Source organism: Sorex araneus, chromosome 1, assembly GCF_027595985.1.
Source record: "Sorex araneus isolate mSorAra2 chromosome 1, mSorAra2.pri, whole genome shotgun sequence".
NCBI lineage: Eukaryota > Metazoa > Chordata > Mammalia > Eulipotyphla > Soricidae > Sorex > Sorex araneus.
In genome coordinates this window covers 58,562,824-58,589,290 of record NC_073302.1, presented here as the reverse complement: position 1 = coordinate 58,589,290, position 26,467 = coordinate 58,562,824, and the positions used below count along the sequence as shown (strand labels likewise).

At 34.9% G+C, this 26,467-nt stretch overlaps 1 protein-coding gene across 4 annotated transcripts in view; it reads right to left on the bottom strand.

Annotated features, from left to right (window-relative positions):
* Window positions 1-26,467, bottom strand: part of NFIB (nuclear factor I B) — a 251,192-nt gene that overhangs the window by 18,181 nt on the left and 206,544 nt on the right. Inside the window, exons 8-11 of one of the 4 annotated variants that reach the window (XM_004600157.2) lie at window positions 23,709-23,893; window positions 19,469-19,634; window positions 15,158-15,240; window positions 3,928-4,016 (exon numbers count right to left, since the gene is read on the bottom strand). In XM_004600157.2, the coding sequence (XP_004600214.1) occupies window positions 3,928-4,016; window positions 15,158-15,240; window positions 19,469-19,634; window positions 23,709-23,893 (523 nt within the window). The remainder of the gene's footprint in view (window positions 1-3,927; window positions 4,017-15,157; window positions 15,241-19,468; window positions 19,635-23,708; window positions 23,894-26,467) is intronic. The other 3 variants (XM_004600158.2, XM_004600160.2, XM_004600162.2) reach the window with 3 other exon arrangements.

Here is a 26,467-nt window from a genome sequence, read left to right as displayed (position 1 = left end):
CCTCCAATGTTTTAAAATAACTTATGTTTATATTATTCTTGGATTGTCCTTTAGCTTTCTTTTTCATTTAGTTATATTGCTCTTTCCTATTTGATACTCCAAGTTATGTCCTGGTTAAATTTCAAGAAAGAAAGTCAGTTACGGAGTGAGCTGATGTATTTGTTTATACCCACATGACTCACATATGTAACAGTGTGATTTGTCCACACAGGAGGACAAATCATAGACACAACAGTACCCTGATGAAAAACGTAAGCAACTCATCACCCATTACCCTCCTAAAAGCTAAGCCTTCCCTTACTCTATGAGAAGTGTACTCTATCAGAAATCTTCACCAGCAGATTTCACTCTGGTTTAACCACAATACCCGACATTTGGATTAGACAGAGAAATTCACATTTTCAAGTCACAAGTGACACACACAGAAACAGGCACACAAATACACACACACTCACACAGAGTTCTGATCTTTCAATTAGACAAAAGTTTCACATTTTCAAGGTACAAATATCTCTCTTCTCTCTTCTCTCTGTCTCTGTCCACCCATTCCCCCTATGTACACACACCTTCTCTCTCTCTCTGCCCCCTCCCCCTTACTTTTTCATAGGTTAGAACAACAAAGCACCTTGGTTTGAAACCTAGTAAGTCTGTGAAAACTTTGCTAAGGAGTTGCTTTTTCTTTCAGGGTAATGTTTTACTGGGGGTGGGGGAGTGGGACGGATGTCCAAAGAGGAAGAGGATGGAGGAAATCTCCCTGTTCTGATTACACTGCCTCCTTACATTGCCATTTTGGTCTGGAAAAACGAGCTGCACTTGACATGGAGCCAACCCTACAGGACACTGGTATGAAGTAGAAAAGAGGGCAACCATGGGCAGTGTCTGAGGAAAGTAATGAAACAAGCAACAATAGAAAGACAATTAAACATGCAAAACTAAAGTACTCCCTTCACTTTGTGCTTTCTCACTACACTATCTCCAGGGATTGCCTTTTGTTAAAAACAAAAAGCAACAACCACAATAAAAATAACCTGATTGTTTCCTTTATTTCCATTATGACAAAAGCAAATTATTTAATTCTCTGGTTGAATAGGTCTACATTTCTCACATATTTTCAATTTATTCAAATAACTTAAAAAGTTGTAGCTTTCCCTTGAAAATTTTAGATCTCTATTATCTGTCTTAAAAGCAGTAGTGTCACAGATGTTTGTGATTTCCTTTTCCAATACCCATTTAGGGGGGAAATATCAAGTTTGGAAAAAAAAAAAAACGAACTCAGGGCTAGAATAATAGTACAGTGGATAGGGCCCTTGCCTTTCGTGCAGATGGCCCCGAGTTTGAATTCCTACATCACATGTGGTCCCCTGAGCAAAGCGCCAGAGTAAACCCTGAGCATTGTTGGGTGTGCCTCCCCACGGCTATGCACAACCTCGCCCTCAGAAAAAAAGAAAAAGAAAAAAAAGAGGGGCCAGAGCGATAGTACAGCTCGTAGGGCATTTGCCTTGCATGAGGCTTACCCAGGTTCAATTCCCAGCAACCCATATGGTCCCCAGAGCACCGCCAGGACCAATTCCTGAGTGCAAAGCAAGGAGTGACCCCTGTGAATCACCAGGGGTGATCCAAAAAGCAACACAAAACAAAACAAAACAAAACAAAAACCAAAAAACCAAAAAACAAAAAACAGGATTTCTTGGGTCCAGAGCAATAGTACAGCAAGTAGGACATTTGTCTTATGAGTCCAACCTGGGTGGATCAACATTGTTATCAACATTGTTATACAGTCACAGCATTTTTGTATGATCAAATATGGATTCTATGCTGAATTTGGAAAATATAATAAAGCAAATCAAGTTCTCCTAGTTAGAGTGTACTTATTCTCAACAGCATGATACTTGGGTTTTAAGAACTATGAGCATAGCAGTCATGCAGCATTTGGGAATAGCTCACCCCAGAGATCCAATACATACCTGCTGAATAACTAATTAGACACTTGCCATTATCAGGTATATGCCTTCTGAATCATGATAAAAAGGGGAAAAGTAAACCGCAAACTACCAGCTTGTAGCTTTTTGAAATAGCAACTTATCTAAAAAGTTTATTATTTATAGGAGGGAGAAAAAGGAAATCTTTAAATGAATATGTAAATGAATTAAATCAGAATGTTAATAATCTGACTTACTATGGCTTGGAACTGACTACCACAAAATTTTATTTACCAAAGGGATTTGTAACATGAACAAAGCACTCTCCAGAGAAATGAACTTAGTTATGGCGTTAATTCACTATGATACTGTGTTCTGGTATGGTTTTATAATTCACTCACCTTTTTCCATCTGGGTGACATATAAATTTTTATATAAACAATTACTAGGAACCAAGTGTATTTATATCTTTTATCTCCAATAATGTATAGTCATATTTGACTTTACTGTAAAATATGACTTGACAGTAAAGTCAAATATGAATATACATTAAAGGTACTGTCCCATGCCAGATAAACAAATATTAACCAATAATCCAGAGATCTGGAAGTTTAAAGCACTAACATAACCTTTAAAAACTTAAGTTCATGCCTCTGATATGTTATAAATACAGTAAGACTAATATGAAAAGACAGGCCACTTTGCTCACTAATTAAAAGTTTTAAATATAATGAAGTCATTAAATAAAATTATATCCAAGCATACTGTTAGAAAATTCAGTTAATTTAAAACCACTCATTTAGAGTTTAAGCTACTAAAGTGATTTGACTATTAAGACTATGGAAGATGCTTTTATTGAGTTTATCTTTTTTATATAAGTATAATTATATGTTTTCCAAGTGGAGAAATAATATAAGCTTTGGGGGAAAAATGAAAAAATGTACACATTTTAGAGCAGAGGTAACACCAGTAGTTTTTTAAAAAAGGAAAAGTCATAATTTATCCAATTATGAAGAATTAATAATCCATATTTTTAAGTTCATTTAACAGTGAATAACTGAATTAACTATCTTAGTTTTTACCTGAGTAAATGGCATTGCATTTTATTTATCCTGCCCCTCAGCAGATTTCATCAAGCATTGTAGAGATGAGCATCCACCTATAACTGATACCTGACCTGGTCAGGTCCTATTAGCACAGGCACTTTGCAATCATAGCAGGACTGGGATATTACGTTGGTTCTACTTTTGATGAACTGCTTTATAACATTACCTCATTCTCTTCTATAAATTGCTCTCTCTTGTTACATATCATTATAACATGATTTAGTTACCAGTTTAACAAGTTCTTTATTAAGATAAAGTAATTTTCAACATCTGACTCAACAATATTTTTTAATACCAATTTTAAGACAATAACCAAAACTACTGAAAATGAAATTTGGAATATTTTTCTCAGCCAATCAGATACAGTCAATCAATAATCATTTGTATATATGTATTCAAAAATTTTAAAAAAATGTTTATTTAAACCAAAATCCTTCACTAGTGATTCCAATAATCTTCTTATTCACAAACTTAGGATACTACTACAAAAACTTTAATTGCCTTGTTTAAAATATTTCTTCTAGTTTTTCCCCTCTGACAGTAAATGAATAGTAAATTGCCTTAAAGTTAACAGCAAGGAAAAACTGGTTAGCTGGAAATGCCATTAAATTATGATTTCATTTCTGAGATCCTAAATTTATGTAAAATTCATCTTCCCTGTCCCAAATACGATAACTTGCTTAAAACATTTGATAGAACTTACATAGTCCGGTGATCAATTAGCATATGTTATCACTTGAAGTTGCATTTACATAGGAAATAAAAAGGAGGGGTAAGGGAAAGGGATGGTATAGCCAAAACAACTAAATTCTTAACATATTTTCTGTCAAACTAATTTAAAACAATATAGCTCATGTAATTTTTAGGTGTAAGTGTAGGGTTGGAAATAATTAAAATGTTACCTTTGCCAAGTAATTCCCAATGTATCCTCACTGGTACTGGGGTATAAATGCCTGCCGTTTTGATTCATGGTCCAGTCACAAATCCTCAGCTGTCAATTGAAACCTAGCAGTCAGATATGGATCGAGCAGTACTACAGATTTTAGTATTTAAATGAACACATGCAACTAGTACTGTACATGGCATTAACCTTACTTTCCCAAGAGGCAACTTAAATAAATAAATAAATAAATAAATAAATAAATAAATAAAGCAAAAGAAAACCTCACTCTGCAAAGCAAAATCCTAGATTCTTTTTTTTCCCTTTTAGAAAAGGCTATTGCAATATGCTCCTTTATTAATTAAAGCATACAGGAGAAATGAATGTTTAGAACATAACAATTAGCCATTATTAGAACACAAACTGAGCTGAAAAGCAAACGTTAATGTTCAATAGAGATATTTTTTAGAAAGAAAATAAAAAAGCTTTTTTAAAAAAAATGCAACATACCAAATAATCTGCACTCTGTAAAATAATCAATAACTTTAAGCATGCAGTTTGCAAAACGGAAGACATGCAGTTTAGAGGAGAAAGACCCTACCTGAGAAACATTCTCCCTACATTATGTTTAGAGTCAACAAATATTCAGTTTTAGATATTTATTAATTTTATCTTATTCAATGTTTGGAAATAATTGATGAGGATTCCTATTTTTATTTAAAACACAGAATAATGGCATGAAAATACTTTACCACATCTGAATAGAGGAATGCACTGAATACAAGATGAAACAAATTCTTCCCAGCTCTCCAAATCATCAGCTCTGCCCTTCAGAGATTGTTCAAGTAACCCTATCCAGCTCTGTTTGGTTAACAGCTGCCCTACAGTGCTAGCAGATTTATTGAAAAGATATATTGCTTATTTTTATGCTTAAGAAAGTAAACTATCTGGCTTAGGGGTAAAACACTAGAAATTGTGGTTTTTAATCTTTAGACAGGTATGCTGTAAATTAATTGCATCTTGCATTGAAAATGACGACTTTCAGCAATTGACTAACCATTGTTTGCTACCTTGCAGTGAGAATTTCTAGAGGATGATGATCGGAACCAAAGTGCCCTTAGAGTTGGCAAATTATTTTAATCCTTTCTGATAGTATTCTGGCTGAATAAAAGGACTCTTGAGATACCCTTTTTCCTTTTAGATTCTCCAGTTTCTACACACACTAAATAATTCTAGAGCTTTATAAATCTTTCTTCTCATTTTTCTACAGATTGGAGAAGTTACAAAAATATTACCTTAAAGTTTTGAAATGTATATTTAAATTATATTGTTGTCTTAGCTGACAAGTGATTTGACACCAAGGAACCGAAAGAAAATCTCTTCCTGTATAAATAATGTGCCATAAATCAATAATAAATTAAATCAGCACAAAAGTATTCTTTAAATGGACCATAATTCTTGCATAAAAGGAAAATGTATAGTATATGTTTAGTTTTACCTCAGATTAACAAACTTTATGAAAATATTTTTCTAATTCTCAAAATGGATCATCTAATCAAAAATATAAATTCTGGGATAATGAGAACTTGTTTCTCTGTAAGTAAGCAGTAAGCAACCTATTTTAAAATGAAGTCCTAAAAGCAGTACTATGAAAATAATCCAAAATTTAGAAATTTCACTTTGTTTTAAGATTTCCTTAGAGATCACTTATTATTTTGCTCCAATCAATGAAAATCCTAGTTTAGATTCAATTATAATTTCTCAAAGAGAGGGATCTATTTAGATATAGCTCATGTTAATTTTCCTCACTTCAGGTTTGTTTCTGTGAAGCCTCAGGTTAGATTGGAGAAGTTTTTTTGGGGGGGCGGAAGGCTACCTTTACAAATGCTGATGAGCCTTCATATAGGTAGACAGGCTTGTTATCTCATAATTACTTCCTAGGACACATACATTAATTACTTATATTTTATTCTTGATGTTCCTGATTTTTCATTTATTTTACTGTCTCCAAAATGCCTACTGTTCTTTGACTGCATGTTAAACACAAAACCAACATCCTTTTGAAATTTTCCTTCTGTGAGTAGTCTCATTATATATGCCTCTCGGAGAGCCCGGCAATCTACTGAAAGTATCCTGCCCACCTGAAGAGCTTGGCAAGCTCCTGGTGGCGTATTCAACATGCCAAAAACAGTAACAATAACAGGTCTCATTCCCCGGACCCTGAAAGAAGCCTTCAATCGTTGGGAAAGATGAGTAAGAAAAGGCTGCTAAAATCTCAGGGCTGGGAAGAATGGAGACGTTACTGGTGTCCACTGAAGTAAATTGATGAAAACGGGATGACAGTGACAGAGTAGTCTCAAAAGGCTTAAAACTGACTATAGCTATTCATTTTCATCCATATTTTAAGATACAAGCAACAGAAATATTTTTCTTCCAAAGAGAAAAATACGACCAACGTACAAGAAAAATGATCACTGAATATATTAAAAATTACCTAAGTGCCAAAGAAATTGATGGTACATTAGTATTAAAATAACTGCCTTTTGGTCATAGAAAGTTTTAAATATAATTTATACTCTGAAACTATTTAGATGGTGGATTAGCATTATCAACATTTCTAAAAATGTCTAAAAAGACATTCTGCTTGACTAAGAGTCTCTTTTCTTTTGTTTTTAAAAAATTATTATTTATTATGCTGGGACCTAGGTGATCCCCTGAGAACTGCCAGGAGTGACCACTGATCAGAGCCAGAAGTAAGAACTGAGCAAGGCCAGGTATGCCCCCCACCAAAAAAATACCCATAAAAACCATTATTAATTTTTTTTTTTTTTGCTTTTTGGGTCACACCCAGCAATGCTCAGGGGTTACTCCTGGCTTTGCACTCAGGAATTGCTCCTGGCAGTGCTTGGGGGACCATATGGGATGCCGGGGATCGAACCCAGGTCAGCCGCGTGCAAGGCAAATGCCCTACCCGCTGTGCTATCGCTCCGGCCCCAATTAATTAATTTTCTATGGTGTCATTTTTGAATTAATGTCCTGATAACAATGATGTGGATATTTGATTAAATAATTAAAATAGAAATGATCTACTCAGAGACAATTTCCATGACACTAATTTCTAATAAAATTAGTAACCAGGACTTCTGTTTAATCAACGTAGTTTCTTTGCTTTCTTCTGTTTGTTTATTTTGTTTTGTTTTGGGGGTGTCACATCCAGTGGTTTTTCAGAGCTGACTTCTACTCTGCACTCAGAGATCACCCATGGCAGGGCTCAGGGAATCAAATGTGGTTCCAGGGATCAAATCCTGGTCAGCTACATGCAAGACAAAAGCCCTACCTGCTGTACTACTGCGCTAGCCCCTTGACCAATGTTGTCTTTGCTGCAAATTCTGAGCAGATTCTAGGTGATATAGAGCTAATACTAGACACATCTGAGCTTCCTGAAGGAACATATTAAATATAGCTGCATTGATAAATCATCATCATTCCTTTTTTAAAAAAAATACATAATGTTTTATATGAGTCAAAAATAAGAGGTGGCAATCTTATTTGAGTTTGGGGATGGTAATTCCTTAGTTACTGTCCATTGAGTGTCAGTGTTACAAATTTAGCTTTCTGTTCTTTTTTAAAGAATTGTCTTAAAACTTCAAGTGGTGCATAAATACATAGCTTTCATTTACATTAGATTTTCCTACAAAGCATTAATAATACAGTAATGATTTTTCCAAGTATTTCCTCTCAAGAAGGAGGAAATTACTTTCTTCCCCAGTAGTAATCAAACTTAAAACCCCATGTGCAGACTAGGTTAGAAATTCAGTCTGTTGAAGTTGTATACTTGTATGTACAGTAGGCTGGAAATTCTTATTTTTATAACAATAGAGGCTTTAACAGACCTAGTAACATGCATGTCCATAGAGAAATGCATGTTCATCAAAATCAATTTAATTCCTTACATGAACCTACCAATATGAAACTTCTGTCTAGAAAACTAAAGCATAATTTATATTAAAAATAATTATGCCTAGTATTCCAAAAGCAAATAAAGGGTGAAGTTAGGATTTTCTTAAAAAAAAAAAATATCTCAGAATAGGGGCCAGAAAGTTAGTAAAGGCATTAGAGTGCTTGCCTGCACATGCCAACCTACATCGAATTCCCTGCATTCCATATGGTTCCCCTAGGCACTGCCAGAATTGATCCCTGAGTGTAGAGCCAGGAGTAAGCCCTGAGCACTGCTGGGTGTGGCCCCAAACAAACAAACAAACAAACGACCAAAAAAAAAAATCACTATCAGAGTAAAGGGAAAATGCTGAAATAGTCTACACTATAAAGCTGACAAAGAAGAGGCACCATTTTTTGTGACTTATGTTCTGTAGCTAGGGTTCTACTGTAAGGTGTATGGAATATAAACCTTGTTCCTGGCTTAATGTAAATAATTTAGTTTCAGAAAAACAAGGCTGGGGTCCTATTAGTTTCCCTAAAAAAAAACCCAAAATCTAAATATGGGAAAACATCTAAGATTTGAATCTTTATTCTTTTCCTACAATAAACACATATTCATGCAGGCAACTGTTAGCCATGAAGAATCAACACTCCTTCCAACATTAGAATCAGTCTATTTATTCAAATAAGAGTCCTTCATTATTATTAACAGGGGTTTCCATTAAATGTTTAGCAATTAGCTTTCGTAAGTAAAGAAGGTAAGCAAAATGTTCTACTTTGCTCGACTCAGCAAACAGGCTGTTGTTCTAACATCCTCATGATGACAACAGCTCTCAGTTGAACCAATAAACCATTAAACTGTAAGCAGAATAATCAACATGGGCAAATTTACCTTTTCACCTTTTTTTTAAAGTTTACGGTTATCTAAAGGGAATATCTTGAAAGGGGCATTTCATGTTCTCTTAGCTTTCTTCATTTCTCCAGATGGCAGCAAGGAAATACATTTCTAGGGGTGGAGAAACTTGGGAGGAGCTTGTAAAGATTCACACTCTAATGTTCATACATTCCTATTACCTCTTACATTAGTAGAACTTTATTACTAGTATTAATTAGCTGCCAAGGAAAATAAAATGGTCTCTGAATGAAGAGGATGTAGCCTTACTGAACAAGCAAATTGATTGCAATAAAAGTGTGTTATGTGGTGACATATAATCTACAGTTTACAGGGATATTCAAGACCATCCTAGCAATACTTCTAATTTTTCCTGAGCATATTTGAAAAGTGTGCTGATAATCTATTTCTTAGTATTTGCTGAGCATAGTAGAAATAAGTCAAATGCATATGCACGAATTTATGAGTTAGATAAACACCACTGATCATAAATCATAGTTTCATTTTATTTTTGTTTGGGGGCCACACTTGGCTGTGCTCATAGCTTACTCCTGGCTCTGTGCTCAGGGAAGGCTCCGTGTACCATATAGGTGCCAAGGATAGAACCTGGGACAGAAACATGTAAGGCAAGCACTTTACCCACTGTTCTATTGCTCCAGCCCCTAGAATATGAAAGTATTTTTTTAAATTTTGATTTTTGTTTTGTTTTGCGGCCACACCCTAAGTTGCTTTGGGGCTGCTACTAGCTTGGAGGAAAACGCCTGGGATTAAATCTAGATCTCTTGCTGGCAAAGTATGCACATTAGCCCTTTAAGTTGTCTTTTTAGCCTGAAAACATTTTAGGGTTTTGCTGGTTTTAAAAAATATTTTTTCCCCATTTTTACTGCCCTTAGCATACTTAGGGGCAACCAGAACTCCATTCAATAGTACTTGAGAGGTTTATGTGATTCTGGGATGGTTTTCCCCAGTATTTTTATATGGAGAGTCCTTCAAATTAAAAATTCAAGGTTTCACAAGAACTTGGAAGAGGTTGGTAATTTAACCTATTCACTTTCCTTTCTAAATGAAGCGACAGGACAGCAAAATATAAAGACCTGTCCAAAGTTAGAAATACAGTTTGCGTGAGTGCTACAACTTAAACCTCTTGACTCCTAAACTGGTTCTTATTCAGGTCAACAATCGACTAGTATTGTTCTTTTCCTACTTCGTCCTTTAAGTACAGTCCAAGGATATTTTTAGGTTAGTGACTATATCATTATAACCTTCATGGATTCAACTTATATGTTTTAAAATTCATATTTTCTGAAAAAAAGATGATTTTCCTTGTGACTTTATTAACTGAAAGTTAAGGTTATGATAAACACGATTTATTTTAAAAAATTTTAGAATAGTTTCTCCAGAATATCAGCCTTTAATAAATAACTGAAAGCCAGTGAATAAATTTAAGAATGATAAAAGACAAATTTCAACCATTTTTTAAAATTTAAGAACTAGCCAAACAGCTAAACATTTGCGTCGCTATTATTTTGAATGAAACTTCCTTTAAATGTGTTTCCTTTCCAGCTAGCATATGTGAAAAGTGACCTCTTATCCATTTACATACCTACCCGAAGTCATGTGATAGGGTTTTACGTCAAGCTGTCAATTTTGATAACAGACACAATAAGAACAGCCCAAGTGTTGATAGCCTGCTTCCTGGACTGATTGAAAAGTTTGTTGATAGTCTATTTGTATCCTTTCCACTGCTTAGTTCTATAAAAGACGACCACAGTGGTCTTTATGTGCCTAGCTTTGGCCTTGCCATTTACCAGGGCCTATATTATTCAATGATCATCTTAGTTAAAAAATAATTCCAACAGAGGCAATTTCCTAAAAAGGCCATTTGTATAACAAAACTTCAGTGTAATTAGAAGTACTCTCAAACTCTAGTTTCGAGAGTTGGAGCAATAGTACGGGCAGGTAGGATGCCTGGCCTTGCACACACCCACCAGGTTCTGGTTCTATGATCCTGAGCACTGCCAGCCTTGATCCCAGGAATACGCTTCGAGCACTGCTGGATGTGGCCCCAAAACCCATAACCAAACACAATTCTAATTTTGAAATCATATCTATAAAAGGGTTGAAAATATCCCAATATAAAGTAGTCCTATAATTGAAATTGAAGTAAAAGCGTTAAATAGTCATGCAAGAGATGTAACATGCTAAAGCTCAAGCACAATAAAATCCATGCGATTGTGATAAATAATACGAAGACCTGCATTGAAATCAGGTCATTTATTAGATCTAATTATAAGGAACATATTTCCTCAGGATACTATAATTTTAAGATTATGAAAGTAAGTCATATATTGTAAACTAAGCTCACTTGGCCTTGCTAGAAAGGCAAAGGTGACCCCCCGTTTGTTTCATCTATATGTTCAAATCTAATTCTGAAACTAATATACACTTCAATAGCAAGTTCAAATAGTTGTCTTTTATTTCCAAATTAGATCTTCTTATTTGAATATTTTAAATAAGAATCTGCTTATTTAAAAACTTTTATTTACAACTTGCTACAAAAGTTTAAAAAAAAGTTATTGATGTACATAGTTTGTACTTTTATAATGTTGTAAGATTCTAATATAATGATGACAATTATGAACTAAACTTTTTATGTTTAGTTAATTATGAAATAAACTAAACTTTTTAACACATTTTCTATTGTAATAAAAAAGGTCTGCAATTAGTCAATTCATTGTGATGTTGACCACAAAAGGAATACTAGTACAAGTAAATTGTCTCATATTAGTCATCATACTAAAATTGCTAGCCAAGGTTATAAAATAATTTCTGACTTTCTAAGCAATATCCAGTCTTCGTCTCTGAGTTGTCATTTTCCCAGGGAGACAAAAACAGGAAATATAGTCTGTTCATTGCATATCACAATGAATATGCCTAATGTACTCAGGAAGTACAAGGAAAGGATATACTGCCTCTTACTAAACTTCAATGAAGTTGTCAGGGAAGAAATCCTTGACACTTCTGAAATGGTTCTAAATTATGAGAAAACATTTTTCAGCTGATTGATGAGTTCAGTTTGCCAGAGAAGAATCCAGGAGTTCTTAAACCACCATGCTATCTTTCAACAGAAAAGTTAAAGAAGAATGAAACTCCAATTAAAATGCTGATTTCAAGACTTCCCCTATTGCCAACAGTGAATGCTTTAATGAAGTTAATCTTCCCAAAGAAAATCTAGTTCTAGGCCTTTGACCAACACTCAAGATCTAGAAAAAGTAAAGTAAAATTTTAGACTACTGATCAGCTAGCATGAGCAGATTATTTTAACTAATTCAGAAGGGCTATGTTTAGCATAAAGTATTCAGCCGTTTTAACTAAATCTTTTGAGATAGTCTTCACGATTAAGTGAATTTATTTTTCAAGAGAAGTGATATTTCTGAGTCAGAAGATATTTTGAAATAGTCATTGATTATAATGAATATAGAAAGGAGCACAAAGATATTGAGTTTTTAATAACTGTATATGTATCAAGTTAATAGGTATAAAAGCATATACTTTCAATATTCAGATTTGCCAATATAAATGTCTTACTTTTACAACCACTTGTAAAGTGTTCATTTGTAATATATTCAATGCCAGCTTAAGAATGCCATTATCTCTGTGAGTTGAAAATGACTATTTGAAAATCTTGGCTCTAATGTCATTTTGTGAAAAGTTTATTTATAAGAGTCAAAATTATTCAGCAATTTAAAATTTATTCTTAACTAATATATGTAGGCTTTATTAAGGTTATTTTCTCTAAAAAAATTGCACTCAACAATACACATCAATACTTTTCATAACCTAAAAGAATAAATCTTTATAAAGCAGCCGCCAATGAGCTGAAGAATGTACCTGGTGACAATATTTATTCTTAAGGGGTCATGTATATTAAAGGCTATGGGGAATAGTTAAAAAAAATACCCTCTCAGGCTAAAACCATTGGCTTTCTAATTTTGAATTTCTCCTAGCTAATATAAAATGATTGATTACCTTTATTTCATGTACCCCTTGATTTTCCTTTTCATTCATCACTGAGTACTTTAAACCAAATGCATTTAGAACCTGCTGCTAGAAAAGTGGTCTCTTTTAAATCTTTGTAAAGTAATGAAAGGACATAGTAAATCAATCTCATTTCTGCTGCAGGAAGGAATAACCTTTATTCTACTGAAGTCATTTAAACTATTTCTACCCCTCTGTTCCTAGACAGTAAACATAAAACTTCATCTCTATAATTATTTATCTGAAATCATAAAAGTAATAAGATTTTAACTAGCCTTATTATGCATGATATTTACATATATTCATTTTTGCATGCCTCAAATTGTAGCCCTTTATGAATTAACTATACTGGATTTCTTAATTGAAGAAGTAGCATGCTAACTTTTTCAATATATGGATGACAATTTTTCTATCTATGTGGTATTTAAAATTGAATATTTTGGCTATTAAGCTTAATACTTTTTTCTTTCAAGTATAGATACAAAACATATACTCCACTAACAACTACATTTGACTAAACAAATTCTGTTCATCTCGTAGATGATTTTCACTAGATAATTTTTATTTAAACAGCAAGTGATCTCTGATTTTAAAAGTTTGCAGTGCAGGAACATATATACGTACCTATATGTGCACACATATTTTCAATTATAATGTACTCAGAACTCTACATTAGATTCATATCTTCATTAATTTGCTGTTTATTTCTCCTAAAATATTTAAAATATGTAACTTCTAAAATATAAACTGTAGTTAGTCATAATAAAAATAATTAAAGCTGCCACAGATTAGGGCATGGTGGTGTTCTATATACACAGGATTGGTTGCAATTTATAAGTGAGTTTGGGGGGTAAAGATTTAAATAGATGAGACATGCTTCTATAAATTAGATTTAAGTGGATATCAGGGATGTGTCATAAAGAATGATGCCATTTCATGACAAAATATTTCTGAAAATATGTGAGAGACTTTTAAAAGAGAATATTTCTAAACCTGTAAATCCTGCCTACATTTTTAGAACACAAAGTAAATATATATGTTTGTCAAACAGACCCATATTATAGTAATTATAACACATTTCATATTATAGCAATTTTGGAGGTGAAAAAATGCAACATTCCAGAGAACTATGCTGAAAAGCCAATGGCTGTCAAAACCACTAATTATTATTTGGTATTTTCATAACTATGTACAGATGTTTTCAGTTAGTCTCCACTCTTTGTTTCGTTTTGCTTTTCTTAGACCTGGCAAAACGACAAGTATCTTGAACAAGCTATCATCTTTATGATTTCTCTAAACCCTATACGTGATGTGACCTTTAATACATGTATATTTCCACTCTGAGCTGTGGACTGAACAGGAATGGAGAATTCTACATGAGACAGGCATAATAAGCATGAGCTAGGTGGACAGAAGTACACATATCTAAACGAGTTATTGCAGAGGTTATGAAAAAATTCGTACATAATGCACCTACCACTTATATTACAAAACGAAGAACAATTTAGATAATGCCTATCTTTGGGATAGCTTGTTTTCCCCTATGTAATATTTTGACACTGTTAACTTCAAATTGCTGGACTATAAAAACTTGAGAGCAGCAAACACTGGCATCATAAAATATATTTAAACTCCAAAGTGTTTAGTTCTTTCTGTCCTCTTTTAACTAAAATCAGGGGATTTCTGTATGAGTATGGTCCATGTTTTAGACTGTGGCTAATTTGTTTATAAACCACCATTAATCCTGGCTGTATATTTTCACAGTTTGGGTAAACACTTCATTTGCATTAAATTTACAGCATTAATGAGATGTGAAATTTAAAATGCTACTTGAAACATAAATGATGTAAGAAAGCAGAACCAAAAAAAGTGTTTTATCACATCTGAAATCAGTAAACTAATTTAAAGCTATTAAAATAGGAATGATGTGTCGCTTGAGATTTTAGCTTCATAACTCATCTTCTTGGACTAAAATACCAAAATGAGAAGTAAAACATCTGGAAAGTATGAAAGAGCTCAAAAACACAAATTGTGTACTGCTTCTACCTAATTGGCTTGTAAATCAGTTTTCAGTTTTGGTCTTTGGACACTACTGGCTAGTAATTCCAGGGTATCAGACTGAGAAAATATTCTTCAGCTTAAATGCTTATTCGTGGATGCTATCAACATAGTCCAGAGCTGAGAGAGCTCTGTTTTAAGAAACCCTATTTCAGAGAGGCAAGAAACAAGGATAAATGAGAAAATATTTTGGAAAATGAAATGATCAGTTTCTTTCTCAGAAGCCCCTTGAGCCCCATTGAGTCCAGATCTGAGAGGCAGCATGGAGAAAAGCACCAATGCAAAAGCGTGGCTACACCATCACACCTGGGTGAAACTTGCCCACCTGTTGCTGATGTAGGAAGGATGGGTCTCTTGGGCTTAGTCCCACATATCGATTGGCTTGAGATGTGCCTGAGGCTGTGTAGGCTGATTAAGGAAGAACAAAAACAAAGATAAAAATTGTGAACTAGCAGAATGAACAACCTGTCCATGTCAAAGAAACCCAGAGAAGTGGGACTTTTAAACAAACAAAAAGAAGTTTTCCTATTTCTCTTCTCTTTAGTCTGAGAGAACACTAAGTGATAGAAAAGAAACTGCGTTTGATCTTAAATCAACGCTTTCATCCCCCTCCCCAAAAATTGTCTTAGGGACCCATATCCCGTGATTTGGTGTGAGAGTCTGACACTTACGTGTTCCAGTCACAGCTCGCAGGAGTACCAAACACTGGCTAAGGAGAAGGAGCTTTTTCCTAGCTGCATCTTTTGACCAGGTATTAGCTGTCTAGTAATGAAATGCTTGGTGGAGTTCTGCAATTCTGATTGTATAAGTAGACTGAAAGTCTGTCCAGAAAAAGTGAACATTTAAGCAGATGTGCTTGATGGCATGCGATGAAAAATTTCTGACTAAAGAAGTCTTGCCAAAAAGAAAACCTAATAAATGAAGGTAAATTTAATTCTATGTACCATATAGAATGAATTTGTATGTTATTTAATGTGAAATGTTGAGTATATAATGCTCAATGTTTTATCATGACTTATTCTTAAAAATTAACTTTGATATTGTGTTGGTGGAAAGATTATTTTTTCTGTATGAAAAACTAATATTTATAACAGTCCAGGAAGGGAGTTGGTGGCACCATTGGTTACCAGGTTTTTTATATATATGTATATATGAGTGCATCTGTTATGGTTTCACCTTGCATGAAATTTTTTGTACAAGCCCTTCTTGGCACAGAATAACTTACCAAGAGAACCATATTTCCCAAGGTTTATGTTTACTTTTATCAGGAAAGGACTAATGTATCTTCTTATCACTAAATAATACCCTTATTGATATAAAAAGCAAAACTAAGTTCGCCATATTAAATTCTATGTTTGAAGAAAGTGAAAAATTTGGTTTAAGATTCCTAGATAAATGATATCAGATATCTGAAATTTATTTATTATTGTTTGAAGGGGGGGTCCTCAGTAGCAGTGCTTGGAGACCACTCCCTTTGATACTCAGCCCAGACATACGGGCTTGATGCTTTGGGTTTTGTTCCCAGTGCCTGGCTAGGATGCTAGGTGCCAGCAGGGCCACAACCTGCAGTGCTCAGGAAGGCTTCTGGGGGCCATATCTAGTGATGCTGGGTGAGAAAGGTGCTGGTGGGGAGGAAGGGGTTAAAGGGTACCTGGGAGAGAACGTTGTGCCTGTCAGGAATGTATCCCAGTCCTTTGAACTATCTAACTAGCCTCTGAAAATCGAATTTTAAAAGAATTTCTAAAAAAATCAATATATTGACCCTGCCATGTTCATTTGAAGAACAGAAAAATTGGATCCACTCAGCTACTTTAGATCAAGTTTTCAAAAGCACTGTCACCATTCATCTCTTAAACTCTCTTGAACAAATCTCTTTTGTAACGCCACCATAAGCAGCCAGAGCCCATGTCAATATCTGGTTTCTGAAATTCCACACCCTGCTAGAGAAGAGACCTATCTTACACCTAGGCACCAAGTCTTTATTTTTACTTTTTTATTTCTAACCTTAGCCTCTATGGTTTTCTAAAAACTTTATTAGCTTATAGAATCAGTGGCAAATTTCTCATTATCAGTGGTGACTAGGGAGCTGCCGTTACAATTTAGTTTAGGGAAAAGAAAAATTACTCACTATCTTTCTTTTTTTTTTTTTTTGCTTTTTGGGTCACACCTGGCAATGCACAGGGGTTACTCCTGGCTCTGCACTCAGGAATTACCCCTGGCAGTGCTCAGGGGACCATATGGGATGCTGGGAATCGAACCCGGGTCAACCGCATGCAAGGCAAACGCCCTACCCGCTGTGCTATTGCTCCAGCCCCAACTCACTATATTTCTTTTATGCAGACATGGGAAAGGTCTGAAAAGCCACTTAGCTGAACAAGATTCCTTTTACTTTATCTATTATTCTATTACTTTATCAGTCAATCAGTGCCTTTTCTAGTCAGTCTGGTGTGAGTGAACAATGCATAGGCCGAGAGTGCTCATATGGGAAAGCTGTGATTTTATGGATATGATCACTCATTGAATCTTATCCCTTAATATTATTTTAAGAGTAGGTGTTTACTAGAATTTCTGAAATTTGGTTTTGATTAATTGTCTTGTGATGGACTGGAGCGATAGCACAGCAGGTACTGCATTTGCCTTGCACGCAGCTGACCCGGGTTTGATTCCTCCGTCCCTCTCGGAGAGCCTGGCAAGCTACCGAGAGTATCCCACCTCCATGGCAGAGCCTGACAAGGTATCCGTGGCGTATTCAGTATGCCAAAAACAGTAACAACAAATCTCACAATGGAGACGTTACTGGTGCCTGCTCGAGGAAATTGATAAACAATGGGAGGACAGTGCTGCAGTGCTACAGTCTTGTGATATCATTGAACTCCATAATTATTTCTTTTGTTTTCTATTTGCATTTATTTAACTTGCTGACTTCATGTTTGATCAAATATGCTGAGATATCACTTTGAAAATTTGGACACAGTATTTTAGTGACTCTAATTTCCAAAAAAAAATAACCTTTGGAACAAAAGAATTTTCAATCTTCCTTGATTGTTTTTTACCCAACTATATACTGAGAGACATGCTCACTAGTACAGAACATTTCAAGAATAAAACAGTTATGATGTGTTAATCCTAATTAATAGGAATAACAGGCTTAGATGAATTGTCTATACCCTAATGAATTTTGAAAAACTGCCCAATTCATTACACAAAGTGTCATCCAATTTTCCTGTTGTGTCATCCTAACTTTCAAAGCAACACATGTATCCAACAAAGGAAGCAGTGTTCCAATGGCCAAGGGGAAAAAAAAAAGCCAATGGCTTCTCTAATGGTCTCTGTGATCCCATAAACAAATTTCCAGAGCATGGAGATGTAGTTGCTGTATAAAAGAAAAATAGAAGGTGTAGATTTAAAAATATCTGTCAAATTGACATGGAAATGCTAATCGCTCCTGACTGCAACATTATCTATTTCACTTTGCCAATCTGTACACACTAGTTTCCATTTTAGGAAACCAAAAGTTTGGATGAAGCCAATTAAAAATTAATTTTGTGCGTCAGAAAGATAGCACAAGGAATAAGTCGTTTGCCTTATATGTAGCCGACACAAGTTCAATCCCTGGCACCATATATGGTTCCCGGAGTCTGCTGGAAATGCTGCTCCCTGAGCAGAGTTAGGAGTATGCCCTGAGCACAGGCAGGTGTGGCCCCCAAAACCCCAAATTAACAAAGATTAATTTTGTGTGCACCTGTGAGTATTCTATATGAATAATAAGAGAAAATATTTGTGGTATTTATATGTACTATGCAAGTTCACTGCTAAATCTTTTTTGAAAATGTTATGGCTGAGGCAAGACGGATAGCACAGTGGCTAAGACTCTTGCCTTACAAGCATCCTGCCCAGGTTTGATCCCCAGCATCACATATGGTCAGTCTCCTGAGCCTACCAGGAGTAATTCCTGAGCCCAGAGATGAATAAGTCCTGAGCACTGCTGGGGGTGGCACCAAAAAAACAAAATAATTTTAAAATGTTATATGGCTATGCTATAAAAACATAATGTCTAATGTATAAGAATAGAAAAAAGGAAAAAAAATATTAAATTGCAGACACTGAAAATGCAGGTTGCTTATATGTGCCTAAATACTAAGCCCTAAAATGTTCTCATATTTCTCAACATTATATGACTGTTTTTCACAATGGTATAACCTACAGTAGTGTATACGTGCAGTTATCTTAGAGAGGCAGTGATTTAGTCTGTCTTATGAAGGGGCTTGATTTCTACTGGTGTGCATCAATAAGGACAATAATCTAATCTCTGGGTGCTAGTAAAACCTTGTATACTGCATTATGTTATTCAGTGCATTTGCAATGTATACCTTGAACAAGCAGGCATGACTTCTTTTTGCATTAACTTATTGCTCAAAAATAAGCTTCTCTATTTTCAAATATGATGCACTGTGTTGATATTTGATAACAGAGAGCGTGAGAAAGTCAGGTGACATACATGCCTGCTAGTTCCACGTAAATGAGAAATCTCCATCTGCATGGGTAGCCGGACAAGTTACAATGAATTTTCCACCTTGGATCAGGTATCCAATGGTGTCTTTGATGGACATTTCTCATTTCCTACAGAAATACTTACTGGTTGCTGTGGGTGAAGCTGCCTCACCTTCAGTGGATGTAGTGATGGGTTTAGTATCTGTCATGCTCAGGGTCACTGGTCGCACTGCACTGGGATGGGGAGAGGGTGCCAAGACAGGAGTGAAATGGCCAGGCACTTTCCCTACTACTTGACCACTGCTGTTAGGCTACAAAACAAAAAACAGAATGCCCGGGTGAAACAATCCAAAAGCAGTCATTTTGTCCAACAACTCACTCGGCACACTTGACCGAGTGTACCCTGTGCACTGGTAGTGGACACTCGCCACACTAGGTCTCTCGGGTGTGAGATGGAGAGGTCAAAGATTGGTTAGTAGTAATGAGCAGCAGCAGCATGTAGAAGAAAGTCTTCCTTTTCAAAGCACTGTAACACGGGTTAATCCATCTTTATAACACCCCTGAGATGCAGGTAGAAGGACCCTTTCATTTAGAAGTCAGAGGACTCAAGTGGATATTGAAACGGTCAACCCAAGGCTGAAATGGAAGTCCTTTCTGAACTAGTAAAAATTAGAACCAGTGTTTCTCTCACCGCTCTTCAGCTCTACAGTGAATCAGCCTGAGGTTTCAGATTACAGTTTTCACTTAAAAGATGGTATCACTGACACAAGGAAGAGGAGGATATCTAGGAGATCATACTCAAGAATTTCCACTCTTCGTAATGCAGGTCTCTTGTTCTGTAGTCAAAGATTCTGACTCTAGCTCTCACAGATACGTATTCTCAGACACACACACACATCAGGCAATTTCGATTTTAAGATCTGCATTCAACCTTTTAGGTGCAAGGAATTAAATCCAGTGCTTCTCACTCATAAAACATATGCTTCGCCATTGAAATACATCTGCTGCCCATCCATTCAATGTTTGATGATTTATTAATGCCAAACATATAGAATGAGAATTAATGTATCTGCAATTTCAGATTCTCACGATAATATAAAAAGCTGCACTAGGTCTGCCTGAAAACCTACAAATAAAAGATTCCCAAAGTAAACAAAAATGTGCTAAAGTGAAGCAGAGGGCAATCAAATACAATTTGTATCTCCATCGTTGAGTGGGGAGTTACACAAAACATTTATTGTTGACATTTGTAGGAACTAACTGAGAAAATCCCCTAGGTAATGATAGAGATGATATTATTAGCTAAGACTTAGTCCTGTGGTATCTGTGGTAGGAGACAAAAATTCTAAGAGTGCACAATTAGAATAATCTAAATTGGTTTTCTAGAGAGAGAATACTATTTTTCATTACACTCCTGTTAGAATTCTCTACTGCACAGTGCACATATTGACTTGGTAGGATGGTATTCTCCTTATTTAGTTAGTATAATCTGCATTATTATAGTTAAATTTTTTACCTATATTATTAAACAGAATATCAACTTAAGTCCCTGTACATAAATAACAGAAGTATGCTTTTCTGTAGAGAAAAAGATGAATAGGTAGTAACACATACCAGAACTTAGAAACATGAATTCAGTTTACAACTGGTTTCTTCAGAGACCACATTATGTATTCTTCAAATAAATTGGACTTTTTGAACATCCAATTTATCAAGTATAATTTTAAGCATTTAACTTTATGGCAGGAAAACTGAACAGAATGTTGCCTCCTATGGAAACCTATGAGAAGGTTATATCTTGTCACTAATTTTATTTAAGTATTCCATCAAAGAGCATGCCTGACTCACTCTAATCGGTATAGCAGCAATACAATTAATCTCCAAATTGCTGTGGGGAGGACAAGGCATCTCAGCTGCTTCCCTTAATAATCAAAAGCAGTGCAATGCTGGAGGAGACTGTGAATAACAGGTTGACTACAGGTGAATGAATGAGAACTTTTCCCCCATTTATAGAGTTAAAAAGGTGAAAATCCAGCATCCTATTTTGAAATGCAAATTAACTGGTTTTTAGTTGGAGTTGAAAATCAAAGTAGACATAATGTTTCTACAAAAAAAAAAAAACCCAATTTTGTAGTTGATTATCAAGACTTCCTTTTTGAGGGGAAAAGTAGTTTGTTTCTAAAGAAGTTCTTTAACTTCTGATTATTTGAACACTGCAAAGGACTGATTTATGTATGTATAATATTTAAGACAGCAGAAAGAACGCATTTTTTTCATTTGTAGCGCATTTGATGGTAAGTAGCATTTTTGTGTAGCTTTTTCATAAAAAGTTTGGCAGTACCTACCTGAGACAATGTAGAAAAGCAACAATATTGTCAGAGAAATGCTGATGTTATTTGTTCCTTCTATAAAATTTGTTTTGTGGAACTGAATTCACATGAACCCACAAACATTCCTCTTACTTAAAAATAATAAGAGTAATATAGAATTCCAAGTCAATACCCTCAACTTGTCTAAAACTCAGGCTTAAAAGAACAGGAGGGTTATTTCATTCCAGTTTTCTATCAATTCAAACAAATGAAGCTACACTATGAAGCTTCTATCTTTGAAGGATGTTAATAGATAAACGTTTATACTATAGATATGAATAATGAGACATCTTATCTGAAGATAAAGTTGAATAGCATTAGGAAAGGATTATCCTACTTAGTACATTGCTCTATTATACAAATTCCAGAAAGGGGATTTATTTTTTTAATTGAGATGAGAATAAGATGATTCTTTTAGAACTGGATCTATACCTTGAAAATATGCAGAAACTGAGAACAATATCGGCAGATTATCACCTAATATGCCCTCTTAACTTAGAGAGAAATTGAAATATACGTAAAACAAGTCCTGAATAATTAAAGAAATGCATAACACTAAGGGCCTGATTTTAATTTGCATAATTTTCCCCCTAACAGTGCCTAATTAAGACATCAGTTAAAAAAAAAAAAACCAATGGAACTCTAAGATTTTCCACACTGAATTAACGTTAAGGACTTTTAATGGATGTCTTAATTAGACTTTGTTATTCATGGAAATTCTACACAAATTAAAATCAGACCTTGTGTGCACTGTTCCCAGCTGAGTCTAGCAAAAGGCTCTGTGGAACCAAGACTTTTGAATCCATGTTCTGACAGCAAATTTTATTTCAAAATGATATACTGAGAACCCATTGCCTTATCTATTATTATTAGTCATTAAAACTGATACACCACTTGAACAATTACTCTAAAATGCAATAGTTAACTTCAAACTCAAAATTCAAGAATGGTGGAGTGGTGTACTTCATTTAAGTCCTAGCAAATCAAGCTAAAAATACAGATATCTTTTTAAATAACCCAAATGGTACCAGATATATTCAAAGACAAACACTCTAAAAGGACCATTTGCTTTCTTTTAATAATTAAACAAAAACAAAGGGGATTTTTTTCAGGATTTTCTTTGTTAATTTTAAATTAATATGCATATATCATTTACTAACAATTTTATAACTAAGATGAATAAGTGAATGTTTATGAAAATACTTCAAGCAATAAAGGGAGTAGATCACAAGTAAAAAGTAAAGCAGCAAAGCCAAATAACAGCTCCTAAACTCAAAACTACATTACATAGTTTGGATTTTATGATTACTGATAGACCCATTTTTATCAAGGTCTACACACTGATAGACTGTATATTTAACTGTGGGTGATCTTTTATAAAGTCAGAAGAAACCACATGTTAAGGAATCAGAAAAGTACATGAGTCACTACACTCACACAATGAATCCCTAAAACCACTATACAATGTTTACAAAAAAAAAAAAAGAGAGAGAGAGAGACACTTCTGTTAAAATCACTCATTACATGTAGTCATGTCTGTGCAAAGAATATTCAAGTAGTCATCAAACACTGAAAATGTTTACATTACCAAAGCTTATTTTAATACCTAATAGTTGATCTATAAATACAACTGTAAGTTCTTTTGTGTGTGTTTATTTTAGCACATACCTTGTTCCTGCCTGAAATAAGCACTTTGTCAGTGTCAAAACTGGTATTTCAGAGGTGTGAACCCCAGCTCAGAGCTATTTTGTCAATGTTCTTTCTTCATAAACTTTCTCTTCAGTCAAGGCAAAACTAAAAACACCACACCAAAAAGCATTTCACAAATGTGCCCCTCTGGAACAACACATTTCCTACCTGTCATTCAGCCACCTTTTAAAAAAGAAATGTATTGAGTCACCAAGAAACTTCCTGAAGATGGATCTTACAGGCTTGATGTTCTGCCAGACATGCAGTCTGAGTAAGTTAACCTGTTCCATCTCCCTTATGCTCTAATCAATGTTCACTCGTGTTTACCTGGCTGGTTTGTGGACTGGATGGATCATAAGAAGGTACATAGTTCTTCAGAGTATCCTGAGGATTCAGGTGGGGAGGATATCTGATTGTTGGATGAGAAAAGTAGCTCGACGGGGCTGGAGGAAGAATAGCTTGTGTTGGAAATGGCAACGGTGAGGGTGGAGGTGGAGTTCGAGTTGAGATGACTGCAAAAGACAGAAGAGAAGGGACTCAGTATGATGTTGTGCTTACTGCTCATGTCCACTCTAAACATCAAAACAACGCTTAGAAACTCTAAACTGGTAATGATTTGTCTTTCCCCATGTCTTAACCAAGTTTTCCTAAAACAACAGCTCCACATTCCCTCTTATTCTCAGCACCAGTGCTGTTAACTACACCTAGACACAATCACTACTCCTATAATCTTGCTTTTTTAGGTCATGGTATTTTAAAAAATATGTTTCTCTTTTATATGGTAAGATTAAATGTCATCAACTTCTCTTGCATCATAGTTATTTTCTATCAGAACACATTCTCTGATTAGAAAGACTGTCCTCTAGGTGCAGACTAAATCACAGCCATTAATTAGCAGGAAGGAAACCAAAAAATTTTCTACCAAAATTCAAAACAGAAATATAATCCAATTTTAGACAAACATTTTCCCTATATATCCTACCTGGCAGTTGATTAGAAAGGAAGGCAATAATTAGTAAACAAGCATGTCCCAATCATTGTATAAATGTTTAGGAACATTTGAGCATTGGGACCCTGAGACCATTTTTCCTAATGAAAATATTTCTTTCAAAACCAAAAGAGTTTTATGCTATAAGTGATTTTTCCTACTCTTTTACTACATGTAACTTAAAGTACATTTATTAAGACTAAGAATAAAATGTGCAGAAATGTGAATTTAAACTTTTGTATAGGCATATTGTTTCCCTAAGTCATGTATTTTTATAAAGAGAAATAATATACAGAACACATGCAATATGGAAAGCGATTAAGGGTATTACAACTTTTGATTAGTCTGATCATAATTTATTGTTTAGCTTTTGAAATATAACTCTTGACTTTGAAAAGTGGGTAAGAGTATAATTACATGATGTTTATCACTGTAATGCTGAAGGAAATAATCACGCAAATACAAATTAAAATTACCAATCAGTATATGTAGAAGGGGAGATAAATGTCTGTTTCTAGTTAATATTTGATCCAAATCATATAAAATTACAAATGATAAATGTAATGTTTTATGAGGCAGCATAGCAAATAATAAGAAAGAAAAATTCTTTCCATGATCCACAAGTGAAAATCATCTGGAATGACTTATCTCCAATTCTGCAATTATGTCTACACACACAAGAAAAAACTATCATTTTTAACAAAAGATCTTTTTCTTTGGATGGGATTTCTTATCTTCATGAAAGAAAGTCATCCCAGGGGCTGGAGTGATAGCACAATGGGTAGGGCGTTTGCCTCGAATGCAGCCGACCTGGGTTCAATTCCCAGCACCCCACATGGTCCCCCGAGCACTGCCAGGAGTTATTCCTGAGTGCAAAGTCAGGAGTTGACCCCTGTGCATCGCCGGATATGATCCAAAAAGAAAAAAAAAAGAAAGAAAGAAAAAGAAAGTCATCCCAGAACATACAAGAAATAAGGAATGAAGGAATGTATTGAAGAGTCATAAACTTAATTTTAGGATCACAACTTTTCTCATTAAATGTCCAGGTTACTTAAATCTTCTAAACTGTTGTTACAATGCAGATTCCTGAAACTAGCATAGACCAGCTGCATGAGATCCTTCTTGGATAGACCTCAAAAAACACTTTTTTTGGTTACTTTTAGTTTGGAGGGCACCTAAGGCTATTCTTAGACCTTACTCTTGGCTCTAAGCTCAGGGCTCACTCCTGGCAGTACTCCAGAGGTCCAGAGGACATATGGGGTGCCAGGAATAGGAAAGGAAGAAAAACTGCTGTATCCTATTAAAAACAACTCCTTATATCTGATAACTAGTTTGAAAAGTCAATTTAGTGAATAGAGAATTTCTAAGAGAATGAGTAAATTAAAAGAAAAGGAGGAAGGAAGGAAGGAAGGAAGGAAGGAAGGAAGGAAGGAAGGAAGGAAGGAAGGAAGGAAGGAAGGAAGGAAGGAAGGAAGGAAGGAAGGAAGGAGGGAGGGAGGGAGGGAGGGAGGGAGGGAGGGAGGGAGGGAGGGAGGGAGGAAGGGAGGAAGGGCAAAAATGAGGAATAAAAGGAAAGAGAAAAAAGAGAAAGAGGAAAGGAATGAAGGAAGGAAGAGAAAGAAAGAAAGAAAGAAAGAAAGAAAGAAAGAAAGAAAGAAAGAAAGAAAGAAAGAAAGAAAGAAAGAAAGAAAGAAAGAAAGGAAGAAAGAAAGAAAGAAAGAAAGAAAGGAAGAAAGACATAAGATTTAATACAAAGATTAAGATTCTTAATCTCTGTATGCAGCTATGGTCATGACATACAGCTATGGTCCTGACAATGTGCAACACTAGATTTGTTCTCTTACTATAGAATCAGCAGTGTGATACACAACACCAGGTATGCCTCTCCACCAAAAAGGGAAAAGAGATTTAAAAAAAAAAAGAAAAAAGTTATACAAGGCAAGGTGTTTTCCTTCATTAAGAAAAAAATATACATCTAATACGTGAATAAGTATGCATTTCTGGCCTAGATTATTGCCAAGTCTTCCTAATTGTCTTCCTTCCAGTTATACTCCTTTAAAAGATTCAAATAAATGACTCTTTTAAAAAAGTATTTTAG